The sequence below is a fragment of the Neopelma chrysocephalum genome, unplaced genomic scaffold (assembly GCF_003984885.1).
Source record: "Neopelma chrysocephalum unplaced genomic scaffold, ASM398488v2 Primary Assembly neopelma1_23, whole genome shotgun sequence".
In the NCBI taxonomy this organism is placed as follows: Eukaryota; Metazoa; Chordata; class Aves; order Passeriformes; family Pipridae; genus Neopelma; species Neopelma chrysocephalum.
In genome coordinates, this window is record NW_020897691.1 from 16,788,017 (window position 1) to 16,806,968 (window position 18,952).

At 35.4% G+C, this 18,952-nt stretch overlaps 1 protein-coding gene across 19 annotated transcripts in view; it reads right to left on the bottom strand.

Moving 5' to 3' along the window:
• SYNE1 (spectrin repeat containing nuclear envelope protein 1) overlaps positions 1–18,952 on the bottom strand; it is a 309,124-nt gene that overhangs the window by 194,869 nt on the left and 95,303 nt on the right. For all 19 annotated transcript variants that reach the window (XM_027688509.1, XM_027688518.1, XM_027688501.1 and 16 more), the window contains 14 exons: positions 16,635–16,799; positions 15,005–15,157; positions 14,423–14,566; positions 13,921–14,094; positions 12,141–12,299; positions 9,950–10,114; positions 9,214–9,348; positions 8,251–8,409; positions 7,807–8,015; positions 7,362–7,470; positions 5,983–6,147; positions 3,939–4,106; positions 2,259–2,435; positions 833–973 (listed from right to left, as the gene is read on the bottom strand). In XM_027688509.1, coding sequence (XP_027544310.1) covers positions 833–973; positions 2,259–2,435; positions 3,939–4,106; positions 5,983–6,147; positions 7,362–7,470; positions 7,807–8,015; positions 8,251–8,409; positions 9,214–9,348; positions 9,950–10,114; positions 12,141–12,299; positions 13,921–14,094; positions 14,423–14,566; positions 15,005–15,157; positions 16,635–16,799 — 2,223 coding nt within the window. The remainder of the gene's footprint in view (positions 1–832; positions 974–2,258; positions 2,436–3,938; positions 4,107–5,982; positions 6,148–7,361; positions 7,471–7,806; positions 8,016–8,250; positions 8,410–9,213; positions 9,349–9,949; positions 10,115–12,140; positions 12,300–13,920; positions 14,095–14,422; positions 14,567–15,004; positions 15,158–16,634; positions 16,800–18,952) is intronic.

An 18,952-nucleotide genomic window follows, 5' to 3' on the forward strand; every position in this document is an offset into this window, starting at 1 on the left:
AAGAAAAGTTCATTTGAGCAAACTAGTTTGAATTAAATTTACCAAGGGAAGTTATACATGCAAAAGTTTTTAACTTAACAAATCAAAATTTATTCTATAGCTCTGCAAGAAATTTATTTTTGAATTGCGGAAGATCATATGCATATTTATTTAATTTTTAGATCCTACTACTTACAAAGTGGATTTTGCAGTATCTCATATTTTGTATTTTCCCTTTTTTTAGCAACTATTTTCTGTCACAAACGTTAAACCCATCCAAAACAATGGATGCTGAGCATAACCAAGATATGTGTAATTTACTATTGGATTCGTTAAAGGTTAATAGCACTGTGAAAAGCATGGCACTTAGGAAAAACAATCCCTATTATTACTTCTCCAGTAGTAAATAAAATGGGTTGGGATAATTCTGTAACACTAATTGCAAGTGGCATATTCTGTATTATGTCCACGGTGTAGAAGTCTCTCCTTTTTCTCCTCAGGTCTAAACCAGTGCTAGTTGTCACATTTCCCATAACCTTGCTGAAGTGTACTCTATTAATGTTGATATGCAAGTGTTCAATGTTGGTTTAATGATTACTGAGCACAAAATGGGAAGTCCTCAAAATCATCTTAATTTTCATGCATGTGCTTCAGATGCAGACTTTGGGTAATCCTTCATGATTTTTTTCATCAAATGACTTTTTACATCTAAGCAGTTTATGCAGTCTCTCATTTGTAAATGCAATTTGCACCAGCATAATGGAAAACCATGCAAAGATTGAAGGCAATACACTCAGCACATGTCAACAAGCAAAGAAGATATCTCAGCTCCTGTATTTCACACAGCAAATACCTTTGTCTGATCCAGTTCTGAGGAGAGGCTCTCTAAACTGCTAAAGTTTAAGATACGTTCAAGTACAGAGCTTGCTTGATTGAGGTATTTTACTACCGTTTCTTTGTCTCTTTCAAACTGCTCCCATTTATTTATTGTGATCTAAAAACAAACAAACAAACCCAGAACAGGAACACAAAGACAAAGAGATCAAAGGGGAGAAAACAAACTTTTCATTGTAAGTTACTGAAGAAGGAAAAAAGAGAAAGTCCTGACATAAAACAATTTCTCCCAAAAAGCCATCTACTAAACAGATGCAAATGTTCTAAACCAAATAAAACTTTTCCCTTGAATTTTCACTGATTCATACTGTGCTGTGCTAAAAACCTCTGTTCTCTAAGGTGCCAGCAATATTTAAATCTTATATTTGAATGTCCTATAAGAAGTCTGAAGTAATACATGCAGAGACTTATGCTTATGGTGACAGATGGTCAAAAATATCTAAAAGGATTTTCAAGTTCTTTAATGAAATAAATTATAGTAGAAGAAAATCCCTACTCACAGGAAAATCACACATAAGAACTTACTTGCTCTTTTTTGATAATGCAGAATTTTGATTAACATACAACATTTAATTCTCAGTCACAAGAATTATGACAACTTAAAAAATTATTTTCTTGATTATGAAATAGAGCTTAAGGCATTATATGTGGGAATCCTTAGATAAAACATGGGCTTCAATAATAAATGCTTACATAAAGAAGTTATTTGAGCTCTATTGATCATGTTTCTCATCTTGTGTTTTATCATGGGGAATACTTTTGACTTCAAACATTTATATGGAAGAATGGACAGGTGGATTACCATTCTGCTTAGAGAAATGCAAAGGGTAAATCACATATGGGTGCAAGAAGGTATAAATTCTAATCCCAGTGCAGTCAGTGATTAGTCATACAAGCTGAAACAATCCATTTGATTTCTCTGTGGCTTTTTCCTTCCTTCTTTAAATTTAGGATGAGAGCATGTATTTCACACAGTAGTTGTGAGGATTATATTTGCACAACATCATGTGATATTAATCTAATACTCAGCCTAAGGACTCTGAATTGAAGGACGTCATCTTTAGTAACCAGGAGAAAGACCCTCATCTAAAAATTAATTCACAGATAAATTAATTAAAATAACAAATATGAATCATTTGGGACTTCTAAACATTTCAAAACAAAATACTGTTTCTTTAGTAATTATGAGGTACACAGCAGCTTCAAGAAGTTTTCATGGAGGTGCTGACCATGAAAACCCCAAGGACCAACAGTCAGAGGTGAGAAAGTGAGCTCAGTTTTTTTTACATTTAAAAAATGAGGGGTTTACTCAGTTAAAAAAGAAGAGAATTAAAAAAAAAGAAGAAGAAAGCATAGGGCTTTATTTCTATATGCAAAGGACCCACCTGCAGTTGCTCTTCACGTTTCTCCATAGTCTGCTGCATGTTTTCCAATGTTCCCTCCAATTTTTGCAAATCTTCTCGCACTGTGCTGGGCAGTCCACCTTCAATCTGCAGCCGCTTGGCTTGGGAAATCTGCTTTTGCACATCTTGCCTTTTTGCACGGAGTCTTCTTGTCCTTTGCTAAAAGGAGTCATCCAACAGGAAGGATTAGACTTTTTAGCTTCTTTGGGAAACTAGCACAATGCAACCACTTTCCATTTCTGTATGGGTGTGCAAGAAGAGTAACAGACAAAGAGATAAACTCTGGCAAGTACTCTTCAGAGTCTCATATACTCTTCAAGTATATGCCTTGGCTTCCAAACTGTCTGTACACCTTTTGTGGCATACAGATGTGAGAGAAAGAGTGACAGTGTGGCCATTTATCCAAAAAAATATTTGAGAAAGCAGAAGTCACAGCAGTTGTGCAATCACAGTAGGAGTCGCAAGTGAATGTATTTCTGAGGACTGTCCAGAAGCATTCAGCTCTGCACATTTTTAAGGCACAGGTTGGAGCCTCAGATTGATCAATGCAATGTATCAGCCTTATTGGAGAGCAATAGGGGAATGGCTAAGTTGTGCAACTCTTTCTTGGATGTGTTTTGCTTTGTAGCACTATCAGAAACTCCTAAGACTACATCCTTTCTCCTTTCTAACATGTTTGACCTATGCCACCCTTGCTAGGTAAGCTCACAGTTCCCTGCTCAATTCTGCTCTGTGTATCTTTGGGTCTGTGCCGAAGTCTATTTCATATCAAAAAAAAAAAAAAAAGAACTCAGTGAGAAGTTTACTATTTCTACTACCTCTCCTAAGACGGATAAGAATTGTAGAGTATTAGAAGAGTGAATACAACCCTTAACACATACAATAGTGCTTACAAACTCCAAGGATTTTGTATAAGACACAAGTAAGACTTAGAAGTGCTTGGTCAGACAGTAAGCCGTGTCTGACCTTACAGAAATAGATGTTAATATAAAACACTTAAATAATGTCCAAACATTGGCAGTAAATTATTCCTATTCTTATTAGCTTTGAGCACGTTTTAATTTCCCATATTTGGCCTTAAAGGCCATGATTCTTGCTGTATGCAAGCCATATCACTGATTATTATTGTAGCTTGTAGATGTTTTGATCTATTATCAGTGCGTAAAAAGCCTCCTGCTCTACTCCTACAGAATGGATGCCCATCTGTCACAACAGTAGCTACCTAGAGAAGGAGATAAGGCTAGAGGCACACCTTCGCTCCAGCATTTAGAGTTGAGGCCACTCAAACTGTTGAAGTAGAGAAATTTCAAAAGCCAGAATTGTACCCAATTTCCCATGATTGAGACTGAAATGCAAGCTTTAAAATGGTAAAAAGATAGAGCCTATATACTTGCAGAGTATATTTACCCAAAATTTAAAGTAATGAAGATTGTTTTTCAGGTGTTTTGTGCCTAAAAAAAAATGTACGAAATAAAAGTTGAAAAACAAGCTCATCTTTGGACATTGAAAACCTTTTTCTTTAAAAGAAATGAATACTAGGCCATGTAAGACTGTTTCCTTTACAACTCTTCCAAGTTATGCTAATGTACATCACAAAATTTTGTAATTACATAAATTCCTCCCTTAAAAAAAAAAGTATATGGACATAAGCAATTGTCCTACCTGATGATGAAGTAGTAGTTGCTGAGCTTGTAATAAACTTTCTGTGTCCAGGATCTTTTCAGCCTCTGCTTGGACTTCTCTAGAGTTATTGATTAACTCTTCAATTGCACTTTTAACTTCTTCTTTGTACTGGACACAGTCTCCAACAGCGCCTAAAGTATTTTCAACCTACAATTACAGATAACTATAAGTATTTCATGTCGAAAGACAGATCTATATTTTAAGGGTACATTTATCATTTAGAATATTTTTTCAAAAAGTACAGTAAATGGTTTAAATTCAAACCATTTTTATCTCCAGCATTCTTGACACCTTTACATTGGAAGAGTGTCTGTAGACTCAAAATGTGAGGAGACCTTTGACTTGTTTAAACACACTCCCTTTGCCATATGACAAACAGCTATTTGTGACAACTGCTTACTGGTGATCACTTAGAAAATACACACTCTTCTTATCCTTGCAAGCTTACCCAGATTCTGAAACACCTGCGATACTCAAGTCACAAAAAAACCTTCCTACCATTTGGACTGTCTTGAGCAATGCTTTGGTGAATCACAAATACATTAAAATGGCCTATTACCCTGGTTACATGGACCACAATGCGCATGTGGTGCAATATCCAGTCTCAGCTTGCAGAATTTTATAAAGGAAAAGGTGTATCTATTGAACATATCTGAACATTTTACCCTCTTTGCATTATTCAGCTAACTAATGGTGGCTGATTCTCAGTACAGGCTCTGTTCCTCATACAGTTCCTGAGTTTTAAGGTTTTAATCAGAAAGTATTCTGGATATTTTCCTTTCCCTTTTCTCCTTTCCCCTCCCCTCTCCTTTTTTCCACTTCGGAGAGTCTTCAGATTCAAGTCATTCAGTTTCCTATCATATAAATGTTTAGTTCTTACTCTCCTAAACCATTGCTGAACTCTGGAAATACCCAGTATCAGTCCTTGTCTAAACAGTATCATCCATCTGATTACTAAACTTTATAAATAGTATTCAGACTTTTAAGAATCAGCAGTCTTTTAACTACAGTATACAGTACCATTTAAATTATGCTTTTAGATTCAAAATAAGTATAGATTCTACCTCTTATTTTCTTTTATTTCCTTCATTACTTGCACTCCCCTATAGTTCTGACTCTTAGAGGAAATAAAAAACAAAAGCAACTAAAAAACCCATAAAACCTAAAAAAAAAAAAAAGGTAGTATCTTAATTTTTTTGCAGTCACTTGAAAATCACAACATTGGTTGCCCCAATTTCCCAAACACAGTTTTCAGACCACAGAAGTTTAGACAAGTTTCAATAAATACACGAAACTTTTATACATTGGGAACCCTAACAAGACCTCCGCAAGAAATGACATTAACAACGGAATTTGCAGTCTGAACTCTTTCTCTGTCCTAATTTCTTTGTGGGTCTATTCCACCTTCTAAGTGCAAGTTGCTCTAAGTTTCACTTGATTTTTATTTTAACTATATAAACTGTAAAGCAGTAAGTTCCCTGAGAGCCCACAGAACCCAAGGGTTCAGTGGTTCTGGGATGTTTTGAGTTAAAAAATTTTCCATGATTTCCACAGTTACAGTATCTCATTATCATTCAGGCCTCAGAGAACTGCAGCCTTTTCCTGCAAATTCAGGGCATGATACACACCCTTAATGACTAGAAACTACCTCAAAGTAGTGCATTATTTCAGCATAAAAGATAAATAAATTAAGATTGAAGTAAAATTCTATATTCAGTAGCTGATGTGCATCACGGTTTTGCCGATGTTCACTACAAGCTGATTTTAAAAAACTAGAAACATGGACATTTTGATTTGAGAAACATTTACTATGATACTTCCTAATTCTGCAAAGGGAAAAGATCCACTATAATAATGTCAGTATTTTTTACCTGCTACCCAAGGAGTACAAATGAATTTTTCTTGCTGAATGCTTGCAGTTTAATTAAAAAGCACAGCAGGGAACTTATGCTTGTGAAGCCATGATTGATGTCATTTCACGCAACACTGTAAATGGAGAGCTCTTGTGTGTCTCATACAGTACCTCGGCCAGCAAATCTAGGAGCCCCTTGAAGTCACTGGAAAGTTTACAAAGCTCATCCTCTGTCTCTTTGGCCTCCAGCTCAGGACATACTGCAGTCAAAACAGCAAGTCTGGATTTCAACCAGCTGTGATTTTCTCCATGCTTGTGAATATGCTTCCTAATTTCCTACAGAAAAAATCAAAACATATTTTCTTCAAATAAACAAGATTAATAACTGGCATTAATGGAATCAATTCAAAGATTAGTAGTTTAAATGTACTACTTTGTTTTTAACACTAGAAATGTTGTATTTTTCTATTTGCACACCCTATCAGATTCTATCCCAGTCAATGGCTAAGCTTTTGTATTTCTTTCACAGACTTTACTCCACCACTAGTTAGACTGTTTGTTAGTTAGTGGAGTACTTTTCCCTCACAAACTAACATTTTTATTTACAATATATACATAAATGGCAGATATCACATATATATTTTCTATATAATGACCATATTTCTTAGTTATAATTTAAATCTTAATTGCTGACTTTCCCAAATATACAATTTCACGTGATATAAAGTTTTGTGTATCTTTTTTCCATTTAAATAGGCTTCCCCCCCTTCCTTTCACCTAGTAGTTCATTTATATCTTTGTGGCAGTGCTGATGAGATGTTGCTAGCAGTGAAACTGTGTGAGTAAATCAGACCTTTTGGAGCAGAAGTACCCTTTAAGCTTAAGCTCTATCAGTTTTATCAAGGTCATCCTAACAATGTTTCTCTGCACAGTTAGCCTCATAACTAGCTCACAAACTTCTACAGTATGTGACATTCCTATTTTTGCTTCTAGTATGTGAAAATAAAAAGAAAGAAAGAAGGGTCAAACTGGGTCCCAAGTGACACAATAAATTATTGCCTAAAACTAATTTAACTAACCAACTCAACCTTCAAGTATTCTATCACTTCTGTTACCAGTCATCAATGCAAAAGTGAATGGTAGAATATCTTTTCCTCTCCCATTATACTATTGTAGAAGAGAATTTTTATTATAGATTTCCTTAAATAAGTAATTAAATGTAAGATGGTTCAAAAATCTGCAATCCAGAAATTTTTGCTTTTCTTTGCACAGCACTTTTAACTGTGCATACAACAGAAGGAGGGGCAAATATTTATTCTATCTGTTCTAAATATACAGGAAAAGGGACCTGCCATTCTCTAAGTTATTAAAAGCAGCCATACTTTGCTGCATGTGCGACTTTCTCCTGGAAATGTTTTTAAGAATACCAGGAATCAGCAAAGCTGCTACGATCTCCATAGTGAAACAGTTGCACAGCTTAGAATACAATTTTATCCAGAGTCCCAGTAGCGATGACAATAGCTTTGTTAGAATATAAGCCAAGGGCTCACCCCAACAGATGCTTTACATTGCTTGTATTTGGCAGTATCATTAACACTTTCCTTTATCTTCTTTAGCTCTCTTTCTGTTGAAGAAATCCAATTTTCCAATTCAGAAAATCTGAAATAAAACATCACATAATGTAAAAAAAAAGAAAAAAGTTAGACAAAAATTGCTACTGTCAAACAGTAACCTCTTAAATGTAAGCAAAAAATTATAAAATCCACTCAAAGCCCCACTATAATTTGTGGAATTACTACATAAATTATAATTTTCTACATGAAGCTAACATCACTGTATCATTCTTTACATCATCATGGCTAGGCTTCGCGAACGAAGATTTGGGAAGGGCTCTACCCACGCTTGTTGCAAGCGCGTTGGTTGATCTATGATGACATATAGAGGAGTGACCATGCATAAGGCTCTACAAGACCCAGCTAGCAATTGAGCTGACACCTGCTCTTATAGCCCTTCCAAGTGTCCGAGTGCTCTGTTAGCTTCATGTATGTGCTGTCTATCTGGGATTTGAGCTCCTTCAGGACTCGTTGGCTGCTTTCCAATGTACCCCTCACTGGATCAGAAACTGGCAGTTTTTGGCACAGTTCTTCAATTCGTTGTAGCCTTTTCTCACACAGGTGGTAAGATCCCTTATCACCGAAGAACAACTGATGGGAGACAAAGCAGAAAATTCAATAAAACTACAAACTTGCAGAAATCACAAAGCATATCTATATATTTTTTTAATAAACTACTAAGATAAAAAAATATCGTTAAAGACAAGAATTGATCTAAGCTGGGCACAAAGCGTTTAGTGGCTTAAATGTTGGTCAGAATTTCATTTTGTTATTGACATTGAAATTTATTTCTGTAAACACCCCCGTGGCAGCATATAATTCATACCATGTGTTCCTTGATCATTCTTTCATTGCCTTCTCTTGATAACACCTTGTTCTGTCGAGCTAGTTCAGCTTTGCACTCCTCCACAGTGACCAGGAACTTGCTTTTCTGTACTTCAATCTTCAAGTGGATCAAATGATACGGAGCTTCTGTTTGAAGATCCTACACACCCACGGGGCAATAAGGAAGCACAGAGAAAAAACACTACTCCTATTACCTCAGGGTGAAGTTACTACAAATAAATTATCTAAAAACCGATAATACAGAAAACTAGGCATATATGTGCATGAACAGATAGGGATTTCTCTGTATTCACTTTGTTACCAATATGTCTTAGATATAAGGTCATAAGTTGAGACACATTACATGTATGTATAAGACACATTACAGAGACATCTTCATTCTTGGCAAGATATGCCAAATATTTCCTGTATAAAATAGTATTCACAATTGTTTCCAGAGGTTGCTGCTTGCTTGCTAGTGACCAGTAATACATCACTCCAGCTTTGACCAGCAACACGCTGTTGCAGGCAAAAAATTCCATAGCTTATGAGCAAAGTTTGTTCAGTTTTGAGAGTCTTTGGCAGAACACACAATTTAAACTGATAGCCTGATCTCTTACAGGTTTTTTTTTTTTTTGGTTGGGAAAGTAATTGCAATCATCCAACATCAGCATAAAGAAAAGCTAGCATATATTCTCAAGAAATGTTCTTAACAGAGGTATCATTACGGCTATATGTAGGGGGAAAATGAAGGTTTTATAATTAATGTCTCACATTTCTTGACTTCACTTAACCACTTTACTTAACAGAGCTTTTGTTGTAAAATAGATTTTTTTTTTCTTTTTTTTCCCAATTGTACAGGAAGACAAATAATCAACTTACTTGTTTTAATTTTCAATATGTAGGTCATGCAGAAACTTTTCAAAACTAAGACTTACAATTTCCAGAGACATCATTCACTAACCTTCCACTGCCTATGGAGTTTTCTCACAGCTTCCTGCAGGCTGTGTTGCTCTTGTTCTGGGAGGATGTCAGTAAGTTCGTCACAAGCTTTCAGAAAGGCATTTAGGACTCTCTGATCCAACTGGTTGAAGAATTCCTGAAGTTGAGGCAGAAAGTGAGAAAGTGAGAAGATGAAGCTGGTTATTGATGTGGTAACCTGAAAACTTAAAGTTCCTAACACACACTGTGAGTTTCAAGCTTACTTATGTTGCATTGAAGAATTTAAATTTGAGCTAAGGAAATAACTATTTCTAGCTATTTAAAGTCCAGCAAATTAATATATTCTCATCCAGTACACTGATATGGTATTTCAACAAGAATACATAAATATTTATGGTATTTAAACAAGAGTACGTGCATAAGTAATGGTTATAATACAGACACAGGTATTTGAAAAAAGAGCAGTGGATGTGTGAGACTGGCAAAATATAGTATTCTAACTCTCAATGATTCTACTGACAAAACCTGCCCTAATTTCTACGGGGTCTTTTCTCTTCACCTTCTAGTTGCTTGCATCCATCAGTAAGAGTGGTGATCATTATTCCTTTTCATTTTTCAATCTTAGCATTAGTTTGACCTGATCTGTATAACTTCTACATGTGCAAGAAACTCACATCAATTTTAGAATTAAGTAGGCTTTTCATTTGTATGTCATGCACTCAAAGATTTCCATGAGGAAGGTCAGAGAATTTACTCACGCTATGTTTTCTGAGAAGTTCTTCAGGATTTCCTTTTTCTTTTAAGCAACAATTGGCAATCTGTATTACTTTCTCCAGTTCTGCTCTAGACTCCTCAAATTTCTTCATCAAACGGCTATTTGCTTCTATGTTTTTTCTCCACTCACCAGCTTTCCTGACCATATTCTGAGTTACAAGCAAAGAAAATGAGCTGGCACTTTCACACAGATTTTCATTTGCTCTCTTGTACCATGATCTTACAAAACATGCATTTAATTTGTGTCACTCTTTTAAATATATGCTTTTCACCACGCTTCTCCCTCTCCTGCTCCCATTTTCACAATTTTTAATACTTAGGCTTGGGCTAATGTCATCATTCCAAAAAAAAATTAGTAGATATCTAATATAGATGTCTCTGATACTTTCAGAATGCCTCTACCATTTGATTAGTGTGTTTCTTTCCTAAAGCCTGCTTTCATATGTAAAGCACCTGATTTGGCCGAAAGCTTGCCATTTCATTTTTCCTAGTATCAAACTACTTCCTCCTAACGAGACCTGACATGAAGGTGGTTTGACCCATGGATCCAACCACTTCCATGCTACAGGTCTTCTGACCTGGAATAGTTTTGTAAGATTATCACACTAGAAGGTTGGATAAGTAACCAGGAAGAAAACTGCTTAAAAGACAGAAAATTTTGTGGTTTATTTGCTGAAATCTTCTTGTTTTGCAACCTTAGACACAGCTCTTCTATTATTCTGTGTTTTAGTCTGTTCTAGTGCATTGCATTATTCAGTGGTTACAATTCCATAAGGAAGTAACAAAACTTACCCATAGAATTGAACAGTTTAGCAGTTTAACCACTGCAAGGCAGTTCCAAAACCGCTTACTATACACACACTTCATCATCCTCACTGATTACAAACCCCAGTGTAAATATTTGTAATGAGTTTTGATAAGTGAGCTAATCAAATCTGTCATTCTCAACTTAAACATCTTACTAAATCTTTTTAAAGTTTCCTGATAAAAATAAATGCACAATATTAGAATTATATAGGAATGTATTCTTTACATGAAAAAGTTCCAGTTTCCAGTATTTTAACTCTAGGTATGTCACATTTTGTATGGTTATACCATATTTTATAGGTTTATTTTCTAACATAAAAAGAGACAAACCACTATCCAACTTTATAGGAACAGAATAATTAATGTTGAACATGGTAAATTTATGCAGCAACAACTGTATCTGATTTTGCTACTATAAGCTAAACTTAAATAATGATTTCTGTTACAAATCAAACCCCACTTATCTTTAGGTACAACCCACAAATACCATAAAAATTTTGTAATCCACCTCTCAGAGCTCTTTACTGATAGGTGATTTTCTGTAGTTTAAAATTCAGTTTAGATACCTTTATACTGAACAATAATTGCCTGAAAACAAATATAATAGAACCCAATGTCTGGAGATCTGGCTCCAAGATAATGATAAAATCATAGAATACACTGAGTTGGAAGTGACACACAAGGATTGAGTTCAACTCCTCATTCTGCACAGGACAACCCCAAAAATCACACTATGTGTAATGGTTAATTTCATACTAGAGTGGGGCTAGATGGGGGCTGAATAGCCCTGAAAATATCAGTAATAAGTGATAATAACAACATAGAGCTCTACAGGTAAGGTGGAATATAGCCCAAAGCATACATCTTTATATTAACAAATGCAGCATATTTGCAACCTTCTAGATTCACAATCTATGACATTTTCTGAGGAAATACAAGGACCAGCAATAGTAGCATGTTCAAGAGTTTCCATCTTCCATGCTTTGTGTGAAGTGGGATGTATGGGAATATGGGAGCAAATAATTAGCCAAGATAATAAAGTCAGGAAAAAAAATGACAGTGCAGCCCTTAACGGTAGGATTTCAGATTCCTCATTCCAAAGGAGCCTGAGACATATGGAAGCTCTCTTAAATCCCAGCTTCCGCTGTGGTAGGCTCACCTCTGAATAACTGCATGGAGAACACGACTGTCAGTCCCCTTACCACTTATCACCTAATACAGACAAATCCTTAATTAATAACTTGGCATCAGAGAGGAGGGCTATCCAGCATGGTAGCTATAGAGTGACCAAATGGATGGATCAGTAGGATGGATCAACTGCATATGAATAAACTTTCAAAAATATGCACCAAGGTATGACATTATTACCTGAAAAGTAATCTGAACTTGTGTAACTTTCTTCTGAAACGTTGACTGCTGGAAATGCTGTAACACTTCACTGGAAGCCACACACTGCAGGATACTCTGACTGTTTCTCTCAATCAGGGACAAATCTTTCTTGCAGTTTTCTTGGTAAGCTACCAAATCCTGAAACAAAAAAACACATATACACCCTGGCCAGGAACAAAGGAGAGAAAAGTTTGGCAAAATAACAAGGTGTTTTTGACAATAAGAACAAAAGGGATGAGGTCAAAGAACCAATAAGAAACAGACTATATAAAATATCATATGGAATAACACAGACAACACAACTTTCTCCTTGTATGGTAAGTCTGTACCCAAAGAGAGCTCTAGCTATTTATAAAAAAAAGGCACAGACAGATATCCAAGCCCTTCAGATAGTTTTAGAGAATGTTGATCAATACATTATTCTGCGATTTAATGTTATGGGATTTCACTACAGGCAGCAGGTTGAGATCTTAACCTTCCTCACCTTTCAAAAAATTAATCTTTCATGTCAGCTTTTGGAATTCAGATTTCATTACAAATCCCATTAAGTAATGAGAAAAAAAGAGAGAAAAAAGAAAACATGCATGAAGTAGCACAGGCTTAAAAAAAATGGTTTAAAAATCCTGCAGTGAGGAAACTATTCTGCTATTGAAGGTGCACTCTATTTCTTAGCACAAATCTTGGTTTACTCTCTGATCAGGCAGAAACCAGCACTCTCCATATAAATGGTATGATTTTGGTTCCTTGCTGGCAAATAACTGCAGAAACAACATGTCTTTTTATTGTGACCTTCTGGGGCAGATTAACCTTTGAAAACAGAAGAGAGAAGTGCTCTTAGGAGCTGCCCCTTAACCTGCAGTTTGGAAATGTGATTCACCCAGTGTTAATAAAGAGAAGATGATTTACTTGGGAAAATAATGGACGGGCTGGATTCAAGGTCACCAGATCATTTTTACTGAAATACAATCAAAGCTTGAAGTCACTGGAAGAGAACATCCTTCTTGTTGAATTATTGGGCCAATCTCCAGAGTCATTACAGGTTTGAACTAATTTTTACATATAAACACACACATAAATGAAATTAAATCTCTTAGTTCCATTATTTTTCCTGAGGGGCTCTAAATGGCTTTGAAATACTTCAGCTTCCCATAAAAAAATCCATTTATTTATATTACCTGTCAAATCCAACTCTAATGAAATGTGTACCTCAATTTTAAGAAACTATTTCTAGACTATATACCACACACACACAAGGATAAACACCAATTCCAATACAAGATCCTTGTATTTTTATTTAACTTTCCAAGTGAATTCTGACTAGCTCTGCATTTCTCCAGAGAGAAATGTTTATTGGTCAGGAAGAAAAGTAGTGCACTTCAAAGAAATCACTTTTCCAGACTTCTAAGAAATTTTCATAATTGTCCAAGAAAACCCAGAGAATTTTCCGATCATATTATTTCATCTGCTTAATAAAAAAAAAAATCAATGTTTTTTTGATACTTCAGTCCAATTTCCACTAGATTAAAAAAAAAAAAAAAGTCTTATATTTACTTCTTGGATTGAAATCAAGACACTAGGAGGGAACACAAGTTTCAATCTTTGTATATATGCCTAGCTGATTTTATGATATGGCTATATTTGTTGCCTGAATATGAAGAAGCATTTGCTTACCTTACTGAGTTGCAATCCAAATTCCTAACAAAGCTAATTGCAAATACTCAGAGGCAGCAGATCTTGGTAAGATGTTTCTGAAACTTACTTGGGCTTTTTGTTTAAGAACAGCTGTGGGTTGTGCTTCAGGGTCCAGGATAGAAATTATTTCATTGACTTTTTCAAGAGATTCATAAAAATGTGTGATTTGTTTCTCCAGTTCTTCCAGTGGAGACAGCAGACGCTGGCATTCATACAGCAGGGCACAGGAATACTCCTTAACCTTTTCACCATTAAAAAAAATATTGAAAAAGTTGTAAAATTCAATAAATAATAACTTCCTTTGTATGTAGGTTTACATTGTTGCTACCTAATCTTTTTAAAGATTGATCAATCCTGATCCTGTATTACTTCTTAAAGAACAGAATATTAAATTTAAGAATGGTAATTGTATCATCTAGGAGAAGTAACATGTTTTCCACACTGAATCACTCTGTTGTTACAACTATATATTTGTTCAAATGCATATATGTGAGCATTTATGTACAGGAGCTTACTATCTAATAGCTCAACAGTCAACAACATATGTAGTAGAGAAAGTGTTCTGCAACCTTGCTCAGCTGCTCTTTGATCCGTGTCAAAGTTCCCAGCATTTCATTCCCTTCCTCTTGGGAAACTTCTTTTGTAACAAGTTGCACTGTTCTTGTAACCGCTTTATACTGAGCTTCCATCGCAGGCAATTTCTGCTTAGTATTCTGAAACAAGTGGTTCAAAAAATATTTCAACACCAGCATTTATGCACTCATGGCAGATACAAGACTGATAAAAGATATAAATTCGAATTATCAATTATTTTCATCACTGATTTTAAGTGGATACTGAGCCATGTTTCAAATGCATGAACACTGAGCCAAAGGGTATCAGTCAATACACCTGAATATCATTTGAAACTACACAGAAAAAAATATCTAGTTGGGCAGTATTTTTGAAATTTACTCTAAAAATGTCACTCATAGAACACAATGATTTATATTAGCTGTAGCCAAAACCACACCAAAAAAGCGCACCACTGGTCAAAACAAACAAACAAGCAAATTAGAAATGGAAATGTATACTAAAATAATTTTATGCTATCAGAGTTAAATAGTTACAAGTTTCTCTCTTATGAAGGAGAAAGAAAGAAAGACACTTACTTCTAATTCTTGTACAAACATTTTAACATCAAGGAAGGACATTTCTACAGGGGTTGAAAATTTCCTATTGTTTCCATCAATAAAAGCTGTCAAATGGGCAACACCATCCACATATTCTTTCTTCATTTTGTCCAGTTCATCTGCTCGAGCATACTACAAAAATGTAAAGCAAAAAGGAACAATCAAAAAAATAACCACCCCAAATGAGATATCTGGCAATTAAGAAATTACTTAAAGAATTAGCATGCTTTCAGTGCAAATTGTTTGCTGAAAAATTATATTCAATGAAATAAAATTTAATGCAAACTGATCTTCTGAATTATTTAGATACTAATCATGTGCATTAATTTTGATAGTGATGATACTAAAAAGAACAGCATGCATACAAGTGGTCCACCTTTTTTAAGGTTTGGATTATATGAGGAATGCGAGACTCTCATTTGTTTCTAACCTAGAATCAACAATTCAATTAATTTCTCATTACCTAAAATACCAATTTTGAAAATTCAACCAAGAGAATAGAACATGAAAAGCCAGAAAAACTGAAGGATAAGGGAAATTTCAATAACAAAATGTTGGCTGGAAGAAGGGGAAACATAGGTCTTAGAAAGTGGAAAGAGCTGTATGACAGAAATGGTGAAAGGCCAGTGAGAAAAAATATACAGTCAACAAAAGAAAGAAGGTGGACAAGTAGGGGAAGAGGCATTTACATAAGTGAATCACCCTAAATATGATCAGCAAATAAAGCTTGAGAACATTCTAGTCAACTGTCTGGAAAAGTTACAATAAAAGAGAGGCAATTATTATTTCCTTTTCCATTTAACTTGACTGAATATGAAATAGTCATGCCAGTAAGGAAAACAGATCTAGTGTCTTCAAATAGGTGACTTAAAATCACCGGAAGGGGACAATATCATTAGATGCATATTGACTACAGCAAAGATATTTTCTAATGTGTTTATGAGGTGTGAAATACTCCAATGTAATTAAGCTCACATCTTCCCTTTGCTTTTTAAAGAGCAAATATAGAAACAACAATTCTTTTCCTAACAGTAGAATCGCTTTAATGAGATAAAGGGTAGGTTTTTTCGCTTACTATCAGTGCCTCTTTGTGGGTAAGACAGAAGTAAAGCCTGACTAATCTGGGGAAAACATTTAGTTAATTAACTTACACGATATCTGCTTATTGTTGCAGTACAATAATTGAATGCAACTTTCATCAAAGAGTAGTTAAAATAATAATTTTCACCATTTTCACTGTTTAGCTTTACAGAGCTTTTACAATAACAACAGCTACTAAAAATCAATCACTTTCTTTGAAGAACAGTAGAAGATATGTAAAAATAACATTCTCTGCATCAAGACAGGTTACCCCAGCAAAAAACTACAGTTTATACTAGTTGAAAATGTCAAAAATTAACACTAAATAGCTGTATAACCAAAAAGATAAATAAAGGAGAGCCCCCAATAAAATTAACTATTGTCAGGGAGTCATTTCTGATTTAAATAATGATGAACAGCTAGACACCTTATTACGTTGTACTATAGTCCTGCTAGTAAGGCAATCTGTCTTGCTTGCGTGGAAATGACAAAGTAAATATTTAAAACTAACAAGGGCAATATCACTAACCTGTTTAACCTGCATAAACAATTCTCTCCATCTTCCATTTAGTAACAGAAGCTGCTGTTTAAGATCTCTGGAAATGGTCTCATCACATGTTTCAATCAGAAAATTACCAGCATCATTCATGGCTGTGTGCTGTTGGATCCAATGAGGTAAGTGTCGGAAGAAATCCTGAAGAAGAAAACGAGAACATCTTTCCAAAACCCTTTCAATTAGTCTTTATCTTAAATCACAAAACCAAAATTTAATCACCAGCTAATGGCTTGATAAAAACTCTTTGAACAGTTATCCTCTGAAGCTCTTTACATCAAATATGCCATAACAGAATTTCAATGTCTGTGGACATAACCTGTGGAACTAAAAATTACTGCCAGTTTATTTACAGCTCATTTTACTCAGGTGAGTAGTTTCAGTTAAACAAATCGAACTCCTCTTTAAGAAAAAGCTCTATAACTAAAAACACTGTTAGGGCTCATCTAATTTATGTCTTGTGTTGAAACAACATGGGCTGATAGTAACCTGAGCCATATACAGGCTGTAAAGGGGTTCTTCCCCTGCTGTGAACTGCATGCAGCTTCCCAGAAGACCCGTGAAGACTGATTCTTGATCCCTGCTTCCTCCTATCTCAGAGCAGTTGAATGCAGAGGTGAAACGAATGGTTCTCACTGATATTTTTCCCCCCTGTCCCAGTGAGGCAGCCTAAATAGACTGTATGCATCTTGCAGGCAGATACATGCACATAAATTGATATAGAAGACAAGGACCAGCTCCCTCCCTTTCTTTTCTCTCTTCAAGAGGATGGGCAATACCTAAGGCAGGCTCTATGACTCCAGCTATACCAGTAAACATAACAGGACTCCACCTGTCTCATGATTGTCCACATCTTCTCTGCCATGGCTTTGGCTTGTCCCTGCTACCCTTGGTCCTCAGGACTTAGGAAGGGGAAGTGATCCATTTTGCTTATGACTATCGATCTACCCTATAATTTCCAAGACTGTTCTTCTGCCAGTGACAGTCCCATGCAATCCTTTGCTCAAGGGTGGATGTGAAAAAGTCCTATCCAACCATATCGTCATGCAAAACCAGTTCGGATGCAACTGAAAAGGTCAAATGGATGCATACTGGTCTAATGTCTTGAAGAGAGAATTGACCAGCATACATTCATTTGACTTTTCAGTTGCATCTGAAAACAACACATAGTGTTTTCAATTCCTAAAGCTGAGATCAGTAGTGTACAGGTGCTGTGCACCAATGCATCAGTGAGTTAAGTTTAACCACTTCAGTAAATTGTATCTGCAGTCTGAATCTTCCACTTGCAGTGGAGCAAACACCTTGCTTTGTGCAAAACCTACCCTCTATGAGCACATTCGAAAGAAATTAAGTCTGCTGAATCTGGCACTGGTCAGCCATTCAATGGTCAGGCTTACTAGAGGTCAAGAAGAAAAAAGCACATGGAGTAAACTACTCACATTCTTGCTCCCACACACTTATTCCCACAAAACATTACCTTCCTCAGACTCTGCTGGGGATTCTCTACATTTCAGAAGTCAACTTAAAGCATGTGTAAAATTTAAACAAGTTTGGCAGGTACTGTGCTCAATTAAAACAATGCAGTTCTTTTTAAGGAAGTCCTACATGAGATCTACAAGCTCCCTGAAAACTTTTGGATAAAGATGTGTGAGAAAAGTGTGGGAGAGTGCAGTTACAATGAGGTTATTATGGAAAGTGCTTAAGAGGTACTGCAAGTAAACAAAGCAGTTGTAGAAGGAGCTATCTGAAAAATCCAAGCGCATATTGAGCTTTTTTTGCAAGATCTTTGCTACGGGTTCACAGTAATGTTTCTGAAAACAGAAGCCAATGAGAAAGCCAATAAGTCGCTTTCTTTTCCAAAAAGAACAGTGATATGTGCTGGTCTTGAAACGAGAGATAATGAAAAGAAGAAGAAAGCATGTCACCACGGTAAAGGGCTACTATGGCCTTTCCCTAGGATAGAATATAGTGGGTTTAAATAATACCAGTAAGGTTTGCAAATGAGCAACTCTGTATCATATTTGTATCATATCATATACTGATATATTTCTGGATTTACAGAACAAATATTTTGAAATGTTTAAAAATGTTTTATGCCATATTCCAAACAATAGTTACCATATTTTACCTGCATTTCCTGATGGCTTTAAGACTATTAATTGTATAAACCAATATAAGAATTGCTTTTGATTCTAATAATCAAATAGTAAAACTGTTAAATTGGAACTATCTAAGTGAACATTATTGTTTTGGAATGCTAGATTCAATACTAAAGGTACAAGTAACTTCTAAAA